Below are 26,348 nucleotides of genomic sequence, written 5' to 3'. Positions count from 1 at the left end.
ATGCATGAAAGTACCACACCCATCATTCAGCTCAGTTTATTTTTGTGTCTCCCTCTAGAATTGCATGACTTGGAGCTCGAATTGGAAATGTTTAAATCTGCAGCCAAGATGCAGACAGCATGCCCTTATTACCATGACCCGGGGCTGCTCCTTATGCTGTATTTTGGGACTTCAGATCAAGTGGAGCATGGTGAACTTTACCCAAGAACTAAACACAGCTCATGAGAGCGATGTTCTCCAGAAATCAGAGCATCTGAGTCACTGGTGGTCATCAGCCTTCAAGAGGAGGTGGAGAGGGAGGGGCGAGTCCTGCCGTGCCATGGGATTTAACTGGTCGCTGTGGAGTGATTTACGAGGTTTACAACAAACTGTTATAATGGAAATTTTATTTCATGGCAAAGACACACACAGCAGGTTGTAAGTGCTATGTTTATGTTGCATAACATATCTGTATAAAGACTTGAACTAATCACTGCAAATGGCATTACAGTTATGACTAAACTTGCAGAGCTCCGAGATGAAGCAAACACGAACGCTGTATAATCTTCTATAAAGAGTTACCTCATGGGCTTTAAAGCTTATAATCCTCAGTATATGTTGTCAAAACAAACAAACAAAAGAAAAAACATTCATGTTTTAATGAAGACGGCACAGCTAATGGTGACTGATCACACGTGTTCCTTTCCACTGTTATAAAAAAAATACTCAATAGTGGTCATAGAGTTGTCAATACAATGAGTAAAGCTTCATATTTCTTTTATACAGAAATGTAACCAGATCCATGGAAAGAGAAAGCTGTATGCTATTGTCAAATAAATTCCTGAAAATATATACAAAAAACTTTGTGTACATCATTTGTTTTATCTTTCATATTTGACACATCCCTCAAAACAACATCAAAGAGACAGGAAGCACCGTGACGTCGGAGTAACAGTCAAAGTGGAGTCACTATCAAAGTGCTCGGTCTCAGGATGGATAAGATGGCAAAGTGAAAAGAAAGTATTTCACAAAAGCAGAACTGTAGAGACAGAAATAATCTCATTGGTTGAGTTAAATGCCAAAGGGAAGGAGCCTGACAACCCTTTCATACAAGTGGTGATATCTTGGATAGCTAAAACTTGCTGAGATGTTGGTGGTAGAAGCTGATCCTGTTGTAATGTTCATTGGCACATCTGTTGTTGGCTAACTGGTGAATTACTATAGATAGCAAGCTAATACCTAACAAGGCTGGACTTGTGGCATTGATGAAGGCCAAACTATTTTATTCTTTATGCTACAAGTGTTACTGGACCCTCCTCTCTGTGATGTCCCGCCACAGGTTTCTATTCTGCTTCTAGAACATGCCAAAGTGACCTATGGAATAATATCAGGACAATACTTTGAGCTTTCTAAGAGATGCACTGCACTTATGTAACTGACTATATAACACCACAAATACTACGCCTGCTTTTAAGAGCAGGTTATACTAAGCTTTATAAGGAAACATTTATGACTAAAGCTAAGCTAATCCATTATCATAGCGTACTTCACTCTGAACTGTTGAAAAGCACCAGTTAATAGGTTGGCACTGCTTACTAAAGTTTAGCCAAAGTTAATATGAGTCATTCAAAACAAGAGGAATGTTCTGCCACCTTTGACAGTGTAATCGAGTTAGGAGTAGAGAATTCGGTCAGTAAACTGGAGGAATGACTTGCACAGCACAAACACTGCTTCAAAATGAACTCATTTTGAGCTTCTGTGTGATGTAGAAACAACAGTTGTCTATTTTAAACTTTCATTTCCCTGTAGTAAAGCCTGCCAGCCTGCTGACATTTGATAAGTGAACATCTCTGAGCTTCTTGTCAACTTTAACTGAACTAGTGAGATTATTTCCACTGTTCCCTGACCGTGCTATTAACATATTGTACAGTCATATCCCAATACATGTTGGAGGCAAATGTGCTTCTTGGTACACTTTGAGGTCTGCTGTTTGAATAGCGTGCATCGTACTGGAAGGCTGGTGTAAGTTCGTCCTTTGTCCTGTTGAGTCCAATATGGCTGCTTCTAGGCTGTCGAATACTAAGAATCTTCTTTCAATTTCGGTGCCATGCAGGCGAGTCTACTGCTAGCAAATCTGTAGCGCAAACTAACTACGCTAACTCGTCAACAAAGTTCACCCGATATGTGACCTGGTGGCCGTTGTCCCAGGCGTACAAAAGTTTTTCCTTTGGGTTGTAGTCAATCTGGGTGGTGAAGGAGTACTCGTTGATAAAGGGCAGACGTGGGATGGCTTCAGTGTTGGTGTGGGTGTCATAAGCATAGCTCACTTCACCTTCTTTCTGGTTGTACACATTGACAGCATACAAAACGCCACAGATGATGAAGCAGTTTCCATAAGAGTTCCTCTTGAGGCCCGTTGTGTAGGTGGTTTCCTTTTTTAAGGACAGGTCTCCCGGATCGAGTTTACTGATGACAATCACCTCTTGGTCATTGTAGTCATAGTCAACAGAAGGATAGATCACCCACAGTCCACTTTCATCCACTGCAAAATCAATGTCGGAGTGGCCCCTCCACTTCCAGGGGGTGGTGTCCTCATAGACGACATCGTGCAGCAGTGTCCACGCTGCCACGTATCGCATCCTCAGGTCATACTTGATGATGTTCTTGGTGAAGGCCCGGTTATAGTAGAAAGCTCCGTTGTAAACCACGTGACCTGTGCCTATCCAGTTGTAAGGCAGTTTGAACAGGTTGCTCCAGCGCCCTGGGGTAAACGAGAAGATTCAAATGTTAGCTTTTGCTTATTTAGTAGGTAACCTTAGAAGTCCTAAGTCTCCTTTGCCAATGAGCAGCACTTTTTCCTGCATCGAGTCCAATAACTCAAAGACTGCTACACTGCGATATAAATAAAGAACAGAATATGTTTACTTGTAGTCAACCTACCTCTAGTCAAATCTACTAGATTGCTAGTAACTCATCAGACAGGCACAGGGTCTGGATTAAGTTACTGTCCAGCCCTTTTTATACGACTTTTCCACAGAACATTCAAATGGAAAACTTTTTAACCAAAGCTACAATGAAATATTGAAAGTACACGACTTCATTTAAAAATGTGGCAAGTTTGTGAAAATGTTGTGGGGGGGTTTTCAACCCTAACCCTCGATGCACTGGTGGTGAGAGGTTGTACTTTTTTTGGCCTTTTTCAGCTTTGATAGACTCAGTGAAGAAAAGACAGGAAAGCAGGGGCAGACATGCAGCAAAGGGCCACAGGTCGGACTCAAACCTGGGCTGGCTGCTCCCAGCTACATGGCATGTTGTCGCCCGCTCAACGCACTGAGCTAAACGGGCACCTGAGGTTGTACTTAATACTGGAGCTCGGCGATAGGCTGCAGTAGCATATGTTATGTCTATATTTAAAGCAACAACGAGTACATCTAATTTCATGATTTTAAGAGTTTTCGTTCCTCAGTATATAAATTCCAAATGATTTTCTTTTTTACCAATTCAGCCTTGATTCTGTATTTATTAACTTAATAAATAAAATAGTATGCTTTATTATCATTTTAATTGTCCAGCACAGGAGATTTTGGTAGATGCATTAAATATGTTACAATGTATAGAAAATAGAAAATAGAGATGTAACCGACTGATACATCTTCATGTTGCAGTAGAGTGATTAATTAGCTTTCACATCCTCTGCTGTATATATAATTTCCCCAACTGCTATCCTAACCTTTCAACCACATGTCTAATTTTGATCATGATGATAACTGAGGGCCAGTGACGGACAAAAACAGTGCGTCCCCCACCCCGTTCCCCTTTATACACATGTGCACACACACTAGGCCCATCCCTGAGGCCATACGCTTAATCCTCCTCTGCTGTGCCCAGTTCAAAGGAAAGGCCAGAGCACATGTCAAGGAACAGCAGGCATCACCGCCACTCACCAAGATACCTAGTCATCCGCACACAGCTCTGAGCTCACCACGCTGCAGGACGCCTCACATGTAAGTGCGTTTAGAAAGCCCATTGTCCAACCACATCTAGATCAACAAGTCAAATCCTAAAAGAGGAGATCATCTTAACTCTCTTTGAGAGTGTAATCCAATTCCTCCGTTGATTTGGATGTAAAAGGAGTGGAATTTCCCACCCACTGGAGCCATGAACCAACCAAGGCCTACATTCCACAGATCTCATCAATCTCACAGAGCTCATTGGATTATCAGCAAGAATCAGTGTCACAAATGTTAGAAGAGAAAACACAGCTATACGTTAAAGCAGTTACACAAGTATGTTGGGATCAAATCATGTAAAAGACGCAGTAAAAATATCTTTTTGTGAAAACTGTAGGGACTATAAGTTGCTTTAAAAAACTTCAATTCAAACTGTAACGCAGACTAAGACATGGCTAACTTTACATTTCTAAAGAATTAGTTTCACCCTGATTGTAGTGGCTGCTCAAGCTCATTGGGCCATACATAAAGTTGAGAACACAATTAAAGTAATAATTTATTCGTCATTTTTGTATCTAGGCATTGGGTCTTGGAGAGGTACAGGACAACAAATGTTATTTAGCTCAGTCATGGCCTGAGGATGTAGAGACATAATAGAGTTGATGCCAAACAGGTATTGTACAGAGCACTGTCAAAAGCACCATTTGCACCTTGTTTGAAGTTGTCCAGGTTCCGGAACTCCACGAGGTTGTTGCCGTAGTAATAGTTAGTGACGTAGATCTTGGAATCCTTGGCCAGGGGATCCTTCATCCAGGCACCTTCATTACGCCCATAACTGTGCTGCTTCTCTGGCAGTTCAATCGATGCTAAAGTCCCCTCACAGTTGAGGATCTTTCCTGAAAGTAACATAAGTAGAACATTCATCATGTACGCCTGGGAGAGAGTGACTTGCATTACCATGGGCTTAAATCAATTTCACGCACAGACATGTCCTGGCAGAGAGAATGTCCCAATGTTCTGTTGCTATAATGGTCTGTGTTACTGGAGTCAAAAGCCTGAAACCCAGAGCACGCTGAGCTCACTAACAGCAGAGGATTCATGACATACCTGCTCTGTGGAGATTAGGTCGACTGTTGTTATTGGAGTTGTCGAGCATTAGCATGATAGTCGGAGCTGGTCTTTCAGATGCTGGTGGACTCTGAGTGGACACAGTAGTGGGTACCGAGGTGGTGGAAGTTGTGCCGCTGGTGGTAGTAGTGGTGGTTGTAGTTGTAGTGGTTGGAGCTGCTGTGGTTTCAGTAGGTTCAGCCACAGTGGACTCGACAGTTTCAAGGACTAGCTCAGCTTCCCTGTCCTCAGACTGGTTTTCTGTGACGTGATGGACTGTGTACGTTTTGGCAGAATGGTCTAAAATGGAGGGCAGAATCACACGAAGTGACATGATTGAACAACAGTGTTGGAAACAAGAAACATTCATTAAAAACTTCTACAGATTACATATTTAGTCATTTACTTTGTATTAATACAACATTTAAGTAGTTGAAGTTATTATTGCATTTAACTCTGAGTGAACGTGGCGTTCCCCTAACACTCCAGCCAGCGGTAGACTGAACATGAATGAGGCACTGAGCAGGTCCCAAAGGTCTCCTGATCTAAATCTGTACACTCCTGTGATCACAGTTGGAACGAGGCTTGTTTCCAGACTTGTTCTGGTTCAAGCCCGATCCACCCTTCAACCCACAGAACCAAAATGTGCCAGACACCACAGGACAATCAAGAGATTCTCTCCGCATGTCCAAACTGGTCAGAGCTCAGTCTGCTACTACATTAATTTGTGGCTAAAGAGTAAAATGTTACTGGATAAAAACATCTAGCTGAAAACACATACATAAATTTAAGAGTGCTAAACCTGCTTTGCAAGCTAGCTGCTGAAAAACTGATTGGAAGTCACACAAGTACAACTATAACTTCAAATTTCCAGTAGAATCATTCGCATATAAAAAACAACACTAACACTGTTTGTTCGTCTTTATGTAACTAAATACAGTGACTTCTCTGACTCTGTGAAAAAAAGTCTAAATCTAAAACTCCAAAGAGTTTGTTTTCATTGCAAATAAAGACTCCAGTGAGACTGCAAACCAAGGAAAGGCATCCCTCAGGCTGTGTGGTGACAGGAGAAAGTAATGACGTTAGCTATTTAGAGCTGTAAACAAGCAGTTTTGTGGCGATGGTTACTTTTGGGTTAGGTAGGTATATTGAGTTTTACCAAGGGCTTTTAAACCATGGATCATGGCACACTACACAGTGGATACAGCTCGTTGACAAAGGGACAAATGTAACAGCCTGCAGTGCTCCAGAAGTTCACATCTAAGGCAAATTATGTATGAATGATTCTGAATGATCCGGTTTGAGACAGGATATGAAATAAACTGTTTACCTGTTAACCAATCACTACCCATGTGAGTTGTTTCAGTCCTCTTTGTTGGGTACGATGGAGTGTTTAGCCTATTCTGAAGTTCTAGAGTAGAGCTCATTAAATGCTGTATAAGGGTTAAAATCCTGATGCGTATCTAAAACAAAAACCAAGCATTAAATGACATATGCTTGACTACACTGTTGTCAGTGTGAAGACATCGCAGCAAAGAATGCTGATACTAAAGTACAAGATAAGGTGGCGATTAAAGAAAGAACTTCTGGGTTATTATATTATGGAAAATCTTTCAGTTGGCAATAAATGTTTCAAACATCACAGATCCATAGAGGACCATTAAACGTCTTTCTTATTATTATACATTTGCCCATAAGGGGGCACCTCAGAGCTTTAAATTACTCCAAAAATCATGGTTTGAAATAAAGTGATTGGTAAAGATACCTTCAGTTTATGTTATTTCTACCAGAACACCCAGATGAAGCTTTAGAAAGACAGGAAGCCAATAACCATGAAAAATTCTTCTCAATATCCATATTCTCATGGCTAAAGATGAGAACACTATTCATAAAAGAGAAGTGGAAAAGGAGGGAGATTTCAGTATTTAAGGTGAGAGCTAGAGAAGAATAGATCAGTATGTCAAGTTAAATTAAACTGCAGTAATTCTGTTATAGTTTTTTATTTGTTTGTTTAAAATTCGGATGTTCACCTGCAAAAACACCATGAGCACATTATGACAGCTGTTTGAAATAATGGCTGGAGTTTAAAAAATGTAGGAAGTAATAAAGTGTGCTCAATAGACCACATGAAATGCCCCCACAACCTGAGGCTTATGTGGGGATGATTCAGGGTCACCTGATCCAGCCTTACCTGTAATACCACACAGAGTAGATAGCTGGTTAGCCACATGTTTGTGAAAACGCCGATGTTTACTTTGTTTAAAAAAAAATGTGATTCACATTTGCTTCTTGTAACCAGCGCTGTTTCTTGTGCTCATAGTTATAGCATTAATTTATATGGTACATATGGTATTTATATGCTGTGTCTCAGTCTGCCCATCAACCTGCTTATTGGTTCCACTTGCACTTGTGCTACAGTCAGGTGATTTTAATTAGGGACACTCTACAGTGTGGATATGGACATGCTTTTACTTTTATTGCAGAAAAGGATGAGAGCACAATGATAAAGTACAAACTGCATCCAGGACAGAAACAACACCATTATGCTGCTAACAGGTTTTACAAGCACCTACACAGACACCATGCTAACGCTAAGGTAGCTAAGCTGACCCCAGCTCAGCAGTCGAGCAGCCATTCAATTCAATTCAATTCAATTTTATTTATATAGCGCCAAATCACAACAAAAGTCGCCTCAAGGCGCTTTATATTGTACAGTAGATCGCACAATAATAAATACAGAGAAAAACCCAACAATCATATGACCCCCTATGAGCAAGCACTTTGGCGACAGTGGGAAGGAAAAACTCCCTTTTAACAGGAAGAAACCTCCGGCAGAACCAGGCTCAGGGAGGAGCGGGGCCATCTGCTGCGAGCGGTTGGGGTGATGACCATGTGTGTGTCCTCATTAGGACAGGGATTTGTGTTGGATTTTGGGGACTGTAGCCTATTAGTTTATATTGTTAAATGGTAATATAAGACAGACAATGTCCATATTCAGGTCATTACATTAAAGTAAAGTGTTCTAGGTAACATGTGTAACGCATAATACTTTTTTGAGTAATGACCCCAACTCTTATAACAACAACAATGGGAAATTTCTGCAAAATGCACAAACATTTGACTGCAGTGCATGAAAACTATGTGCAGAAATGCGATGTCTTTGGTGTGCTGCTTAGCGATGGTGGTGACTGTCAAAGCAAAGCCAGTGAGAACCCAACGAGAATCGATTCTTGCTGCTTTGAGTGGTCAGTGAGAGAAGAAAAGCGCTATATAAGAACCAGTCCATTTACCATTTACCATGAGAGAATCCATAAGAAATGGGATAAATAAGTGATAAGTGATAAATAATGTGATAAGTGATAAGAGATAAATAAGAATAAAAATAAGTGATAAATAATTAAATCTGAACTGAGTTCTTATCAGTTCCCATCCATACTGTATACACACACTGAATGCTTACTCTCGTTGTTCTTCATTAAAAAACAAAAATAACAACAAAAACAAACAAATAAAACAAATGTTTTGCTCCTTTTCTTATAGATTCAAACTGCTGTTGCCATTAGTGGTTTTGGTAAAATGTACTCAGTCTCCTTCTGGTCCTCATACAGTGACTTTGGTCCTGACAGTCCGACAGATGTGGGGAGCAGTTCTACATAAGCAGAGACCTTCTTAACATCCTCCAAGCATATGGAGCTTATGGGCACCAGTGGCAACAATATTCTGAGAACATTACCAGAATCCTTTAGAAAGAATGCATGCTGGGTAAGTGTTCAAGGACGGGGCCTTTATCTGTGTTTAGTAAATCAGATGGGCTACACATTGCACTACTTTTGGTTCCATATAGATAAAAAGACCCTGTAAAATGCTTTGACATGGTAATGAAGATATGCAAGGCCATGGCACATGATGCCACGTTCTAAAGAAAAAGCATTGCCATACATCAGTCTCAGTCTGGAAAGGACTACTACAAGGTTTCAATGTCCCGTGAGGTCAGTTTCATCGTTAATATGCAAATGAGCACTGATTAATGACCATGTGTACCATTCACAGAGAGTTGGTGATTGGCTGCAGTCCAGGTTTTAGACTTTGGTTCCAAAGGTGACTCAGTCTCACAGACCCCCATGTTGAAATGGCTAATTTAACAACACTCTGAACGTGTTTACAAAATGGTTTTGACCTTTCTTTGTGTCTGACAGCTTTTGCAATCAGAATTGCGATCTGAATGCAATGTTGTGCCAAACACAGTTGGTTTCTGTAAATTCTCTACAGGCTCGTTTTGTTGGTTGTGACCTTTGTGGATAGTTTCCTCCACCATAACAGCTGCAGAGTGGGTGACTCAAGTTATCCACTTGGATAAGAGTGACGTTTAAAGGAAACTGTGATTGACAGGTGTGCTAACACAAAATGTGTGTCACTGTAGCCAAATGTGCCGAGACGCACATAAAGCATCAAGCTTTCCCGGATGAATAAAGGTCCCTGCACCCGTGCTGCAGATTATGGAAATGAAGCCGAACAGCGATTTGACAAGAGTGGGTGGGCTCTGTCAGATTCTCATACATAGCAGAACACAGCGTGTGACAACCTTATGTGCGTGTGCCCTGTGCAAACGCAGCATACCTATTCACTCAACTAGACTTAAAGAGGATTGGAAGGAGTCAGGAAATGTTTTCTCTGCACTGGTGAGGGTCCCCTCACGTCATTGTGAGAAGTGAAGCAGAGGCATGTCATGGACATGGCAGCATTGCATTGAGACAGCATTCCATCAGCTCCATGTGTTTTGTCATTAAAAGATTTGTATTTCCTGCTCGCTGAATGTGCACCAGCAATCCAATTGGACACTCGCTGGAACAGCTTTGCTTGAAACAACACCGGAATAAATCTTGCATTATGGGGATCATATGTGCCACACAGTGATGGATTCCCAGTTTTATTGGCTCAAGTGTAGAGTTTGCAACAAAATTACAGCTTTATCTCACACTTATTTAAACATTCTCAGGAAGGCTTTCTGCTGTACTTTACTGGAAATCAAATCGAGCTCGTACACGCTCTGGTTCCATGACTCTGGCTGCAGGCTGATCCTGATCCAGGAAAGTATCACGTAGGGTCAGATTAGATTGCTGAGGAAACTAATTTGGATCGTTTTCAACACCCACAGTGGATCACACACAGATGATCGCACACACATGGGAGAGCAAACTCAGCTAAAGTGTGAACACGCTGTTTGTTTTAGCTCGTGGAGGGCGGCGTTCTACGAACACACCGCTACGCTCTGAGCATATACAGAGAACCAAAACCCTCACCTCCTCTGTGCTCATCCTCGTCGGCTTTGGAGGCCTTGTAGTACGTGATGCCCCTCACCACGCCAGGCTGGTGGCCAACCACCTTGGTTTTGACTGTAGGATCAGGCTTTACCAGTTTCCCATGCTTAATGACCTCTTTCTTGGGCTTGACAACCTTTTCTTTGGGAGGTTTGAGAGGGGGTTTAACAGCAGGGCTCTTTTTGTTGGGTATTTTTACAGCCTCCTTGGTTTTTGTAGCCTGGAAAGAAATTCACATTATGTCAGGATATTAGTAATAGTGGCCTGTGTGTTTTATATGTGCGTGATTAGTTCAACCTTCAGGTGTGAGCATAATGATGCAAGTAAGCGTAATATAACTGATGACTAATCTTACCATTACTACTACTACTCTTCTTTTAGAGGTTTACTACATCCTTCTCTTCCTCCATATTAATGTATATCTATGTTTGTTTATCTCTATTTCTCTCGTACCAGTCAAAAGTCTGGACACACCATCTCATTTATTGATTTTTCTTTATTTTCTTTGTAGAGTCTCACTGAAGCCATCAACACTATGAAATATGAAACATGTTTTATATTTTAGATTCTTCCAAATATCCACCCGTTGCTTTGATTACTGCTTTGCACATTCTTGGCATTCTCGCGATGAGCTTCATGAGGTCGTCACCTTAAATGGTTTTCTGACAGTATTGAAGGAGTTCCCAGAGATGCTGAGCACTTGTTGGTCCTTTTGCCTTCACTCTGCGCTCCATCTCATTCCATACCATCTCCATTGGGTTTAGGTCAGGTGACTGTGGAGTTCAGGCCTCCATCTCTCTCCTTCTTGGTCAAATAGGCCTCACACAGCCTGGAGGTGTGTTTGGGCTCATTGTGCTGTTGAAAAATAAATGATGGTCCAACTAAAAGCAAACCCGAGGATGGCATGTGGCTGCAGGACGCGGTGGTAGCCATACTGGTTCAGTGTGCGCTCAATTTGGAATAAATCCCCAACAGTGTCACCAGCAAAGCACATCACACCATCACAACTCCACCTCCGAGCTTCGCCTGTGGGAACCATGCATGCATCCATTTACCGTTTCTGTGTCGCAGTAAGACGCGGCGGGTGGAACCAAGATCTCAAATTTGGACTCATCAGACCAAAGCACAGATGTCCACTGGTCTAATGTCCATCCTTGTGTTTCTTGGCCCAAACAAATCTCTTCTGCTTGTTGCTTTTCCTCAGTCGTGGTTTCTCAGCAGCTATTTGACCATAAAGGCCTGATTCACACAGGCAAACAAGGAAACAAGGCAAAGGATGGCTACTTTGAGGAATCTCAACTATAAGACATATATAGAGTTATATATTATCAATTTCTTCTTTGCTAAATAATTCCATATATCTTGCTTCATATTTTTGATATCTTCAGTTTGTATCTACAATGTAGAAAGTAGTAAAAATAATTTCCAAACTTTTGACTGGTACTTACTGATAACAGTGGTTACATTTTGCAACTCTTTTAGATGCAGTATTCACCCATGTCCTTCAGCTTCTAGTTAAAGTGTTATTTCAGTAAATGTCCCCCGAGGAGACCCATAAATTCCTTTAAGAACGATGCACAATATTTTCTCAGCAATGTTTTCTTGAACATGGTTACTCAGAAGCACTAAAAATACAATAATACAAATGTGACGCAACATAGATTCCAAACCGTTTGTTTTGTTTGGATTATGACCAATATTTTAGCTAATCCAAGTTTGTAATGCCAGAACTCAGAAGGCTTTGATGACAAGGACATAACTATGGGCATGTGCTGAGTTTGATGTAATTTAATAGTTTTGTGATTTAACTAATCACACACAGTACTGCTTTTAAAGTCTGTCACATACCCGTGCTGGTAGCAGCACAAAGACGCTAGTGGCTGAAAGCTTAAACTCTGACGGTGTTCCTAACCTGTGCTTTGCTCTCAGTTGAGTCTTTCTGCAGCAGCTGCAGGCTGAGGCTGGAGATCTCCTTCTTGATGCTCATCATAATGTTGGAGTAGTTCTCGTATCTCTTAAACTGGTTGGTGAGGCTCAACATGCTGTCCCGGACGAATTCATTCTCACGTGTAAGGTTTGTCTTGATTGTCTACAAGACACCATCATTAAAGTGACATTTCTCTGTCCATGAGATTAAAAAAGAAAAAAAAATCACAAAATCCTCAAAATTCCCAAGCCCATGCATCCTGATCGAGACTTTGATTATAAATATGTCAGTGTGGGTTTTGCCTACCTCTTCTAGGGTGTTCATCTGAGACACCACCTTATTGATGTAGGAGTGGACTTTTAAAAGATCCATGCTGTAAAGTGTTCCCTCGAGGAGGTCCACCATAGATTGGAGCTGTTCGTTCATACAATAAAAGGAGAAGAAACGGCATTAATCATCGTCTCCTCGTGACACAGCTGACTGCTTTATGTGCTTCTGTTTAACCACAGTAATCGCTGAAGTGCCCTCCAAAGGCATTTACTATGATTGCCACTGTTGACGTTCACTCTGCCTGAGTGCTCTCTTCCATCTCAGTCCTTTATGTTGGCAATCTACTCCTAAGTGCAGTCACTGCATGATGAGATTTATTAGGTTAATTCATTTTTCCAAGTGGAGCCAGAGACATCAGAGTGGCCTTTAGGTTCATGTGGTACAGTGTGCTTCCTCTGTTTGTGAAACATGATCGTGTGATTCTGTGCAGAGATGGTTATTATTGCTTTGCCTTTAGTTACATTTTGCTAACTAAACTAAACTAACTAAACTTAACCAGACTGACTAAACTAAAATAATGAAGCTAAATGCTGTTTTGTTTTCTGTAAAATGAAATTGATTATGTTTACTTTCTTCATGACTTCATCTTTTCAAAACTTCACAGGATTTTCAGTTTCTGAATTTCCTGACTCCTAGTGGGGGGAAAACAGGCTCAATAAAACTGTTTGTGTTTTTGCACAAACGCATGCTGTGACTCTAATAATCACAGTGACTATATGCTGCATGATCTCACCTTTAATAACTCAGGGGCCTGTTTCTTCAGCTTCTCCATCTTCCACTCGTTCTCACAGGGGTTGAGAGAAGACGGCGGGGCTGTGCACGAGCACTTACAGTCTGATCCAGAGCTGACCGTCTCCACTGTATAGAAGTCCTCCACACGTACGCTGCCACTCTTCAAGCGCAGACATGCATCCTTGCTCAGAGGGCGCATGATGCACTTACAGCGGCAGTCTGACCCTTCTGACGTCATGCGAACAGGCTCAGTCTCTCCGAAAATCTGAAAGAAACAATGTGATATATGTCATTTTCTGTGACATTGTGTCATATATGTTATTAGGTACTTTGCATACACAAAGTGGAAAATGTCTTCATTCTAATCCTGTCTTGAGCGAGCTGCTTCTGTATTGCTGACCTGGATGGTACTGTTGATCTACCAACCTTTTTCGGATTCAGGAGACAGACACTATCTCTACTTTTAAGATTAGGCTTCAAACTTTCCTTTTTGCTAAAGCATATAGTTAGGGCTGGACCAGGTGACCCTGAATCCTCCCTTAGTTATGCTGCAATAGGTGTAGGCTGCTGGGGAATTCCCATGATGCACTGGGTGTCTCTTCTTCACTCACTATAGCTGTGTCCCAAAACGTGGGCTGCATCCTCCGGAGGCCGCATTTGAAGGCCGATTACGTCACAGCCCGGCGACAAAGGCTGTCCCAATTCGTCGACTCCTTCAAATGCGGCCGACAAATGCGTCCTTCATTTCCCCGAATTTGAAGGATGGCTCGGGTGTGTCCTTCGTGGCCCACCATATCCCAGAATTCATAGCGTGGCCCAGCCAAATTTCAGCTGCCAACAATGGCGGCCGCTACTAAGTTCTAAAATTAGTCTTATTAATCTTTCTGGGTCACAAAATAAACTTTTAACATATTTTCAGGCGAGAAAGTAGCTGTGTAAACTTCAAATATCTGCTTGGTTTATCAAAACATCGCATATTTGCAAAAGTGCGCCGACGTTTTCGGAGATGTCTGTTACCCACCCGCTCGATAGCAAACTGGGGGGGGGGGGTGTTCAATGGTCACTCCAGCCGGCGAGAGCAGCGGACTCCCGGCTTCATCGTTTTCAGACCCCCGCTCTTTCGCTACTCAGGTTAAACATGATATATAAGTCACTCGGATAACTTAAAAATGTATTTGTTTGCCTTTTTTCGGTGTTTTATTTGTTCGTGAGTAAATCGGGTTGGCTGAGATCAAAGTTATTAGATTATTAGATTAAAGAAAACTTTATAAATCCATTGGGTGGGTTCCTCCGGGATTTTCACACAGCTGAATAAACGTCAAACAAAAAACTGATTAAACCGAAGTGTGAGACGGTCGATAATTTACGCCAGTGTCCTGTTATATTTTAGATAGCAAGGAGCAGACGGCCGAGTTTATTAAACTCCACCGAGACAGTGGTGACGCAAATCTGAAGGCTAGACCGTCCCATTTCACAGCCTCGCACTTCCAGCCTTCTCGGTCTTCGAAGGACCCGGCCCACGTAGACCGCGAAGGCCGGGTCCTCCGAAGGATGCAGCTGACGTTTTGGGACACAGCTTATGTGTTAATAGACCTCTCTGTATTGAATCATATCTGTTATTAATCTCTGCCTCTCTTCCACAGCATGTCTTTCATCCTGTCTTCCTTCTCTCACCCCAACCAATCGCAGCAGATGGCCCCGCCCCTCCCTGAGCCTGGTTCTGTCGGAGGTTTCTTCCTGTTAAAAGGGAGTTTTTCCTTCCCACTGTCGCCAAAGTGCTTGCTCATAGGGGGTCACATGATTGTTGGGTTTTTCTCTGTATCTATCATTGTAGGGTCTACCATACAATATAAAGCACCTTGAGGTGACTGTTGTTGTGATTTGGCGCTGTGTAAATAAAACTGAATTGAATTGAATTTTGAAGGTTGTGCTTTACTGTTCCTTCCTCTACCAGGGAATCCACAGCTTTTCCAGTCATCCAGTCTAATTCCTGCTGGATTTTAATGAGTAATGAATGTTTTTTTTAATACAGGGAAACAAAGGGAAGGGAAGGAAACTGATCTTGAAAAATAACAGCGTGTTTCCCTTCTCTGGAGTTTTAATGGCTGTGACTTGCAGGAAGACTTCTGAGACAAACATAAATCATTCGGCTGCATCACCAGCTGGCCTGCTGCTGCCAAGCATGATGCCAATGCCTCTGGCAGGCCATGGCTTACTTAAAAAACAAGAAGCAAAATACAGCAGCCTGAGCAGACATTTTCAACCTGAGGCATGTGCAAGCTGACATGATGGAGAAACCTTTCACACTAGAGTTCATTAATCTTCAGATTTACTGGATATTTGATGAAACATTCAGGTGATGATGGTAACTTGGCAGTCGGAGTTCTCACACTGAAACATTTACACTCAGTTCTTGGACTAAGAAAGTTCTCCATAGTGTTCAGTCATGCCTTGTTTCAGGCTCAGGAGCCTGCTAATTCAGAAGACTGACATCTTTTCAAACTGTCCATTATAGCTGCTTTGTTGTTAAGTGATGCAAACAAGTTGTCATTTTGCCTAATGTCCTTTAAGACCAGATTGCATGCAAACACAGAGGGACTGCGAGCTGTCAGATAAAGTCAGTAAAAATACTCAGATTTACAGCTTTATCAGCTAACATTGTGCTACTGAGTTTAGCCATCAGTAAAACATATAAAAATGATACAAAGCAACAATGTGAGACCAAGACTCCCCACATTTAATTGTAAACCACATTGTACGATAACAGTAATTGTTAATTACCCCTTAGGGATAAATAAAGTCTTCTGATTCTGATTCTGTAAGCAAAGGCTCATTATTTTACCTTATTTAAGTTAGCTAGGTATGTATGTAGCATTGGGTGCTTGTAACTTCTGATTAATTGATGGCACTATAGTGATACTCACATGTACAGCACACTGTAAGCTGTTAGCTGATGCATGACAACTGTTATGATCTTCGTCTTTATTACCAGCAGAATGAATGAATGGCAGCATTTTGTCTAAACGTCTAAATTCTAATAATTGTTTTCTCGCTGTGGTTAAAAAAAGTGTTTCTCAGTCTGCAGAATTGTTTTTTCAGACCATAATTCAAAGTTATTACTGCTGGGACCATGTGTTGGAGGAGGTCCGGCCTGTCATCCCTCCCTAGAGAGATTTAGGGTGTGCCATAAATCACAGGACAGGTGCACATGTGGGATCACTTTGCTGAGATTCTTCATTAATGAGCTGTGGTTCAGCCCTCGCATGACTGAAGCTTGGAGGGAGGATTTGATCCTACGACCTCACGAGCCAACATCTTTGAGTTTAGTGACTCTTTTCTAAGCTTCGATCTTTGAAGCTTTATTTGAAAAACACATTCACAGAAAGTGAAGTGTTCAAAGTGTTACACCTGCACACTTGAAAAGTTACTCTCTGAGCTGATCTGTTTGTTGTACACGGTGCAACATCCAGCAGCTAGCTGTAAATCAAAGACTTACACTATGATACATTTACTTTGTCTGTAAATGTAACAGAAGCCACCTCATAACTGTATATATTGTGTAGGCACTACTGGTGTAATGTTGATGATTTATGGACTATTGGAATTGTCACAACATGGCTTATCTCATGCACCACCGTCCTCAGATAGCATTAGCTAAAGACAGTTAAATCAACTCAACGGCAAAAAACTAATAAGACTGGACACAATTCAACTGGACCGAAGATGTGAGGCGCTTTATTTTGTTAATGTGACATTTTTTCACAGAGTTGGACCAAGGTAAAAGTGAAGTCGAATTCAGCAGAATTTGTTGCATTAACTGTGAGGTGATGCACGGGCTGTGGATTCATACATATGTGGTTATCTCACAGAGGACTGCTGCACACTTGTGAGGGTTAGCATCAGTTGGATGTGGTTAAGCTGGACTTCTGTGAAAGGTTTGAATGACAGCGCTGTCTAGTCTGTCTGCTTCACATTCCCATTTTCAGGATTAAAAATAGCTGATAAAACAGATACTGATGAATTTCACTTTCTGCAGTTTAAAAAAGGCGACTCAATATATCACAATGTGTTACTCGACAGCCTGCTGCTTGTACAATCACTTGTGCAGACGGCTCAATATGATGTTCATGTTGACTGTAGATGTGTCTCCCTCTCCTTTGACTAAGCTAACACGTTTAATATGGATACAGATGATTACTGGTTTGGTCAGAGGAAAACAGCTCATGTATTCATTTGTCAGCGTTTCCATTATTTGCATCTGACTGGCTGCAGGTCACTGAGAAAGACTCCTACACAGGTTCTATGGTGCTGAACTATGACACTTTGATGGCCTGCATGGTCGGACTGTATGGAAGCAGCAGGCTGACGACATGAAAATAACCTGCATGTTTGTTTTTCCTCATCTTTACATGCAAATGAGACTGTGAGGCATTAGTAAATATTTAACGTTCTCCACTGATTATTCTGGACCTTGCTACAATACAAAACACAGCGAGTCGACTATTTACATAAAATCTCACTTATTTTTTATATTGTGGTCGATGGTATATTTTTTGAATTTGTGTCTGTGTCCTGGTCTGAACACAGCTTTTGAAGCCTTGTTGTAGTGCAGCCACAGCCTTAGTGATGGCAAAGAGGGTTAGTGGTAAAGGTGGTGGTGGGGGGGCTCATTAGTGAAGGAATGCAGGCCGAGTGATGGGAAAGGTGTAGAGGGTGTTTTGTTTTGGGGAGGGGTGTGGGGGGATGATTTCCCCTACTCTACAGTACACATACTGGGAGGGGGTCTTGATATGGGGCAGGACTCCTGTGTGCAGAGCCCAGGTAATCCTGACCCATGTCAAGTGTAAAGGCAGCAGGCTGACAAATCACACACATGAAAATAGAAGGGATTAGCAGATTAAACTTCTTTAGCAGGGGCTCTGCCTATGGCCCCGCTGAGCTGCATTGTTCAGCCCCAGCCAAACACCAACCGCTGCATAGCAACATCAGCTTAGCTTTCTTTAAGGTGGAAAATTCCAGCAAGATTGACTTTGGTGCTTGGTTTAAAGTCAAGAAGGACTGAGTCATTATCTTGTGGGCTTTTTTGTGGCACCTATTGTGAACAACCTGAATCCCTTTGCCGGTCAGAGCAGCTGCTTCCTCCATCTGTCAAAACAGATGTGCCTATATGCCTAACTGACCATCCAGCATCCCATGCCAAGCTGACCTATCAGCATGGGAACAGCCAACACAATTAACAGTGCTAATAATTAAGAGTACAGCGCATTTAACGCATGCTTTGAGCTCCGAGTCTTTGGCCTTGACCTATCAAGTGCAGTCAAGTTTCAGGTCAAAAAGAACACGGCTCAAATGTGAACTCATGTCTGCACGATGGGAGGAAAAGAGCCTGCACACTGCAAGGAGCTCTATTAGATCAACTGCTGCAGCCGTTAACAGCTAACGTGCCCTGACAGTGATGAAGTGAAACCCCAATTGTGCTCAGGATTGTTTAAAACACACAACGTGCTACACAAAAGGCATTCATTAGCCACTGAGTTTAAGTCAGTGTTTTGGGAGCACCGGCCTGTTGTATCTGCAGCTGTGCCCGTACAAACAAGGATATCCTCCCCTTTTAGAGATCTGCCAGCTGCTAATCACTGGGACAACTGTGTAGTGATGAAGGCAGGCATGGCAGGTACAGTATGTTCAGCTGCATCTTTCATCCTCCCTCAAACCCAAACATCAGCACTCTGTCTTTCTTTGGAACCACTTTTCCACAAATGCCCAGAGAGGGCACCGTGAGTTCTAACCCTAACCCTTCAAGATTTATAGCATGAACTATGCCTTTAAAATCCTCATCATCTCCTTTCAAGGGTACTCGAGACCCAAAGCGTGATCCACGTTCCACTCCAACCTGATTTTTAATCTAATTAGCAGTACTGAAGACACACTGTGCCAATACAAAGATTAACCTGGTATTTTTATTAAAGCCTTCAGTCTGGAGGTGAACCTTGAAGTCGCTGGTTCAGACAAAACTACCAGCATTAGCACGCGGATGTTAATTAGCTCAGCACAAAGTGTATCAAGCACTCGCAGCTTTTAGGGGTACACATCTACATTCCTGCTGAATCTGTGTATCTGAGCAGATAACACTTCAACCTTTCAGTCTCTACTGAAAGACATATACACTTTCATGAGTTTCATTGTAGCCACAGTCATTTTACAAAAGCTCAGAAAAGTACTAAACACAATTTTTTTATTACACATAATTATTTTGTCGGTTTTTAAGGGTGCAAATCCGCTGAAATCTCACAGATGCAAATCAATCTGTCATTGTGGCACTATCGTAATAACTTCAAGTACAAAGACACGCTTCCCTAATTATTAGTGTCTGCGTTGTGACTTCAACCATGAGTGGAATGATTGCTGTTGCCAAAGCCTTTTCTCCAGATGATTTCTCACCCCAGATGTTTATTGGAGCCATTAAGAGCTGCAAATTCCTTCAGTGTTCAGTGACACAGATCCTCTACTCCATTTTAAAGCCATTTATCCAACAAACTGATTCAACCATGAAAAACAAATGCAATGCTTTGGTGGTATCAATGTGAATGCTATTTTTACTTGAACATAACTATTCGCACAAATTCTGACTTTTACATTGAAGTAAAGCTATTTTATAACTTGTGCGCTTGGTTTATCAGCGTGTCCTCACAGTGAACAGGTTTCCACACAGTTCTTCAACAACACTGGCTTCAAAGTAAAAAAAAGGTCAAGTACGGCTAGCATGAAGAAACGCGCATTTTGAATGAAAACCTAGCTAACTAGCCATGACCGTGCTTAGCTAAAAACCTAGAGACCAGCAGATCTGATATTTAAATGAGATATCAGTCGGATACTGACCTAAGAAGTTTGATTAGATAATGATGAGGACAATGAATTCAGTTTTATATTGTTTTGTCTTTATTTTGCAATGCAACAGCAGAGCTAATGTAGCATAGAGGAAGCTAACAGTAGTTTACAGGTATTTCACGCTGCAACATCAACATCTTCTGTTTGTGTGTTTGTGAAAGTTTTTGACTTGTCAGCAAACTGTTGTTAAAGTGTGCTAAGATCCAAGCATGACCATGGATTACTTTTACCTTATCTAAACAATCAGACTATTGATACGGTGCAAAACCTGTTGGTAAGCTTTTAACATACTTACATAGTTGTCAGTGTGATTAAATGTTATTTCACTTTAGATGAAACAGGAGAAACAGCTGTGACTGTAGCCTAGTAACTCTGCTTTGATGTGAAATAAAACAAGTGCAAATGTATCATGAATGATTTATTTTTTCACTTTATTTATCATGGGCCTGTTTTCATTCATTATCTCAGTAATAAATTGCAATTCATATATTTGTGTTTATTTCTTACATTTAATTTTATAAAGTTGGTTACACAATGTTTTCATCAGACATATAAGAATGATTCCCAGTCCGTTCCTGACAGTAAGGGATACAGATGATTAAACACTGATATCAGATCAGTACTGGGCATCAACAGCAGAGGTGTCATTATTGGATCGGAATCAGAGAAAGCTGGACTGGGCCATTCCTCGACAAAACTAGTACTACTATTTGTTAATATTTGGCATCTCTTCTAAAAATACTTTAAGGAAACCTGCATTCACACAACGATGAAAAGAACAACACAGAGGTCACATGACTTTAACATCACCCCTGCTGACCTCTCTTGTTCAGTATGATTAAGTTGAAGGTTCTCAACAACTTCTCTGGTCTTAAAAGTTTCACAGTTTAAACGTGGAGTTTATGTTTCAGGTGAGGGAACCAAAAGTGCAAAAAAGTCATCTCCTTCCTGCTGTAGGTGTCCAGACGACTAACTGTAGGATGGATGTAGCTTCTGGGTCCGAAAAGCAAGGAGCCCTAAACTTGGATTGTTTTACCACCAGCAGGTGGTGACTCTCTGGTTTCAGGAAGGGTTCTGGTATTAAAGACATCTACGGGAAAATTACCATTGGTTATCTTGCTCTCAGTGAGCTCAATCTCTAGTTTCAGGTCTACTGATTAAAATACTGAGATTATTTGGTCAGTATCAGAGTCAGAGCGAGGGATAATCCAGAGTATAATCACTGGCCGAACAATTTTCCAGACACTGGTGTGTGCACTGTGTGAAGGCTTCATTAACAACACTTTACTATTTACTTCAGATTGTACACAGTAGGAGAATTTGCAGATAGTGAAATAAATCTGAAACATTTTTCTTTGAGTCTTCTCTATTACAAATTGAGCTCACACAGGGTGAAAAGGGTCAAACTCTTGTAATATTTAAACATAAGAAACTATATAATGTATCTTTAAGGAAAGGGGCAATAATAAGAGAACCATGTGTACCAAGCAAAATCACATCTTAGTCAAATTCTCGTAATGTACAGAGCTGCAGAGGATGAACCAGTTGTGGGGAGAACAGGTTTTCTTCAGCCTCGGTGTGACAGACACACGAGTCTCTCATTTCCCACAGCTTTGTTTTAACCACAAACAGAGACTTGACTGTCTGCAGACTGATAATGTTGACTCTTCATCAACCTCCATGTGACACCCCCAATTAAATGAAGTCGTGTTGGCACAACACAGCATGACAAAAATGTCATTTCAGGCAACATTTGAAGACTACAAGGCAAACTGCAGCACCTGCAAGTCCATAAATATTTAATCGTGCCCAGTCTCTGCCAAATGGCACAGACTGTCTTGCTGAGGCAGACTCAGCACCCCACTCTGCTCTTTATTCCTCCCTACCCCCTAGTTGACCTTGTCCTGATTGTCCTCAGGTTTGTTTACAACCAAAATAAAAAGCAGGTGCATATGCCGGTTCCCACGCCGCCCTCCGGTGCCCTTGCTGCCCTCCTTCTGAGCAAGCTTTGTCTCTGACTGAAAGCACCAGTCCGACTACAGTAACAAGGAGTCAGCCATGACACTGCTGCTGCTCAACGAACGAGGCATGACTTGATACTGATATAGAGCTAAAATAATAAATAAATGGCATCAAATTGTTTGTGTAGATGTCATAAAAATCTCTATCATTTTCTGCTTTTGATGTAAAATTGTTGAGCAGTTGGGGACGGCTGTAGCTCAGGTGGTAGAGCAGGTCATCTACTAATCAGAACGTTGCTGGTTCAGTACTTAGCTGCCCAAATGTGCATGCCAAATATCCTTGGGCAAGATACCAAGTTTCTCCCCAATGCATCCATCATAGTGTGAATGTTAGAAAGCATAGAAAAAGTGCTTTTATGAATGGGTGAATATTACTATATAAGAATCAGTCCACTTGCAATTTCGAAACCTTACTTAGAGGAATCATAAAAATAAGTGCTACAAAAATCAAGGCAACGCTAAAAAAAACTGCAATTCCTAAAGTGACCAATTGAGGCTGACTGCATCCATCCATTCTCTTCCACCCATCTGTTTTTAGAGCCATGCAAACATTGGGTGGACATTCAAGCTCCACACAGAAAGGCGCTGGTCAGATAGTGGAGTCAGATAAACCACACAGGGCCAGCGCAAACTGGGTTTTTGCAAAAAAAGCAACAAAAAAAAAAAAAGTTTAGTATTTAAAAAGAGAGTGACAAGAGGAAGAGGAACTTTTATATGTGCGCCTGACCCTGCTGCATGTGTATTTCCAGGAGTTCCTTTCTCAAGGGACAAAATATAGAGAACAGAATATAATATTTATATTGCAAACTCATTTATTAACATTTGCGTCACAGAATTTACTGCTAATTGCACCAAAAAACATCATGTCTTCTTTGTGCTCAATATTGGAATGAACTGACTGCACCTGTGTTAAGAGAATAGTACAGCATCTGTAAATCGCATGTAAAGCTAACCACACCTATTTGGGGTTTGGACTCACACACTATTTTGTGTATTTTAGCACTTATTAGTAGGTATTTGAACATGTCTGAGGTACTCACACAGTCTATAAATGAGCATTCTAGTGTTAGCTGATAACTTAGTAATCCATTCACATTTCTGGCCGCAAAAACTCCAGGTTTGGAGGAGGTGAAGGGGGAAGTTCAAAAGCCAGTGTAATGTCACAGCACTACAGCGACCAGTTCCACTGTAACCTCCAGTCCATGTTATTATAAATGTTTCTCATAGGTGGACAACACATTTTAAAGCCTCAACATCAGCATTTTGTCTTTTTTTTTTATCTTTTCTGAACAAGCCTCAGGACATTTTTTTCCAAGCCAGAAATTCCAATATTTAGATGCAGGGGACTAATAAAATACTAGAATTTCATTCACTTAACCTGAAGCACAGACTTGTTGGATGGTCAGTTCCATTAAAATGCTCCAAAGCACAAACACAACGAGAAAACCGGCCGAGTGACTGAAATGATCAAAAGTGAGATTTAGCAGATGGCGTTCACCTACAGCTGCCTCTTGACACACCTGTCTATCAAAGCGACAATTTCCCTAACTTTGAGCCTTTGTATTAAAAAAAGTGAGAAATGTCCCAGCTGTCAGACGTGTTCATGTGATCAGTTCTGGTAGTCCATGGGAACTGACTTGCTTTTGGAACTAAACTCAAGTCCATTAGAGGAACAGCGAGTTTGTGCTCTTCCTTATTGGCTGTTTTTCAGCCCCAGTGGTTGCTCATTGGTTACTGACTGTTTTGACCAAGTATTGTGGGTTGTATGAGCTGTTACCTAATTTATACATTTTGCCACAAGTAAGCAGACACCTGCTATTCCACCTATATGTACTGTTGAAAGTTCCAAAATGAGTACGCTGCTTTGGAGTTTCCACGCATGGAGTTGCAGGCATTTGTTCAGCTTTAAAGTCAACATGAAAGATTCAGACGTTATGCTTCAAATGTTAGACGAGTTCTTTGGTCAGTTGGGAAGAAAAACATGTTCATGTAGCTGGCTTTGTGTATTGAAATGGTGCAAAGTGACACAAAGCTGAAAGCACTGATGGACACATTATCATTCCTCTTCACTGGAACTCAGGAAAGTGTTGCCAGTACTGCTACTCCCAATGTTACACCTCGAACTGCTGCTATGCATGTACCACTTGTACTAATAATGGGTTTTACTCTTCACTGACCTACACTGCTGCTAAAGGGGCCACCCTGATAGTATCAGCAGCAGACAATTGTTGACAGTCTCTCTCTCTCACACATATACAGACAATAGTGCCTCTGGTCTACAGGCATACTGAACATATGTTTTATCTTCTGGCAGTGTGTGTGTGTGTGTGTGTGTGTGTGTGTGTGTAGCTGGATTAAGCTGAGGGAGAGTGAGGGCTTACTGTAGTCCAGCAGCTGTACAAACACGGCAGCCAGATATTACCGTTACCCCACTGAGTGCCATCTCTCCCACACTCTGCTGCCACAGTCCTGAGCGCACTGGAGGTGTCATTACAGGCACCTATGGTTACTGTTGTCGCACAAAAGCCCTCATTGGGAGGATTACCTCGAGCCACAAACAATGACACAGAACCCGAACCATCTGCCGACCTTAGACAGGAAATTTAAAGCTCCGGCTCGAGGGAGGCGTTCGGAGCCACTTATTTGTCTGACGGAGAGCCTCCGTGAAATGGATCACAGTCAGAGTTGCGCATGAGCACAGAGTGAGCGCTGTTAGAATTTGATTTGAAAACGCGCAGAGAAGTCCCATAAAGTAAAGTGTTCTGGGTCTGTTCTTACCTTGCTCTGTGAGGACGCATTTTTACACAGAATCAGCAGACAGGCCAGCAGCTTCGTATAGCTCCACATTTTCTCTCGTGCGTCAGTTTGTGCGCATAAAGTTTAGAAATCCAAAGCGGGAGGTGCAGCAGGCTTTCCAGAGCGCTGCGCCTATTTCAGCTCCATTTCCACTTTGCACAGAACAGGGTTGTACAGTATGCGGAGCCTGTGCGTGTGGATGTATGGATGGCTGGATGTTGGTGCGCACTCTGTGTTCAGCCAGGCGCATAGTGTGCATCATCCGTCATCCGCTATCTTCCGCGGATGGGAGGGGTTTACACGCTAATACCCATAATGTGTGTGTGTGTGTGTTCACTGTGTAGAGGACGGATAGCTTCGATTTAAAAATATGTGCTTAGAGAGAAAAAAAGTAGAACGATTATTATTCATAGCCACTAAATTAAACTACTTTATAAGTGACTGTGATTTGGATTTGTAGTTTTCCATCCGTGCATTTAACTGTTCTCCGACACTGCGTCGCTCTTTGCAAGTTTAAAGGCGGTGATGAAAGTCGCATAGATTTTCACAAGACTAAACTCTAATATAAACTTGAATGCCTGTGGCGCCACCGTCTGGACATTGATCTGGCGCATTGTTGAGTACTTCTGTGACAGATCCCGAACAATCTACAGTACTGAGCAAAAGTCCCGACCTACCCGTGTTCTTGTAGCTCACCATTTTCAGAGGATTTTTTCTCAAGCCAATTAAATGAATCGTTCAAGCATACAACACATTTGTGTGAACACATATCAGAAAACCTCTGGCATGATTTTGTGCTGCTGACATGAAGCAAAAGACAAAGTTCTCAGACGAGCTTCAGTCTGGGCGCTTCTGAGGCTGACGGTAGTTCACCTGCCTGATGCTTCAGCCTCCTGTGGAGGAGCAGTCAGCAGAGACATCTGCAGGACATGAGGAAAATAGCATGTTTAATAATAATTGTAGATAGAGCCACTGCAGACTACTGTTATAGATCCTTATTTGGGTTTCCTTTGAAAACATCTGAAATGTCCCACTCTGAAGGCGAACCGCTGTTTGAGGGGCAGGAAAACTAACTAATTGTAAACGTTTTTGTGTGTCTAACACAATTATTACAGCTTTGTATTTTCAAATTAGTTGTTGGACTTTTTGTTTTTATATCAGTTTACTTTCTGTTTCCAGAGCAGGTTTGCTGATTTCAGTGTAGTTTTTATATGTTTCACTGTTAGCTTTAGTCTTTTTAATTATGATTGTATGGGGATATATGTTAGAGGTGAGATTAAAAAATCAGTGCAGGTAATGG

General features: G+C 41.6%; 1 protein-coding gene across 1 annotated transcript; it reads right to left on the bottom strand.

Moving 5' to 3' along the window:
• Nucleotides 1-369: 369 nt before the first annotated feature.
• Nucleotides 370-25,326, bottom strand: olfml2a (olfactomedin-like 2A). Its single transcript, XM_005472897.4, has 8 exons — nt 25,031-25,326; nt 13,345-13,608; nt 12,588-12,695; nt 12,267-12,443; nt 10,337-10,574; nt 5,037-5,336; nt 4,640-4,825; nt 370-2,740 (listed from the first exon to the last, which is right to left on the bottom strand). Exons 1-8 carry the CDS (start codon nt 25,097-25,099, stop codon nt 2,130-2,132), a joined length of 1,953 nt encoding a protein of 650 aa, XP_005472954.1. The 5' UTR covers nt 25,100-25,326; the 3' UTR covers nt 370-2,129.
• Between the last annotated feature and the right edge of the window lie 1,022 nt (nt 25,327-26,348).

The sequence above is a fragment of the Oreochromis niloticus genome, linkage group LG12 (assembly GCF_001858045.2).
Source record: "Oreochromis niloticus isolate F11D_XX linkage group LG12, O_niloticus_UMD_NMBU, whole genome shotgun sequence".
Taxonomy (NCBI): domain Eukaryota; kingdom Metazoa; phylum Chordata; class Actinopteri; order Cichliformes; family Cichlidae; genus Oreochromis; species Oreochromis niloticus.
Note: the sequence above shows the minus strand (reverse complement) of the source record. Positions and strands in the feature narration are given on the sequence as shown.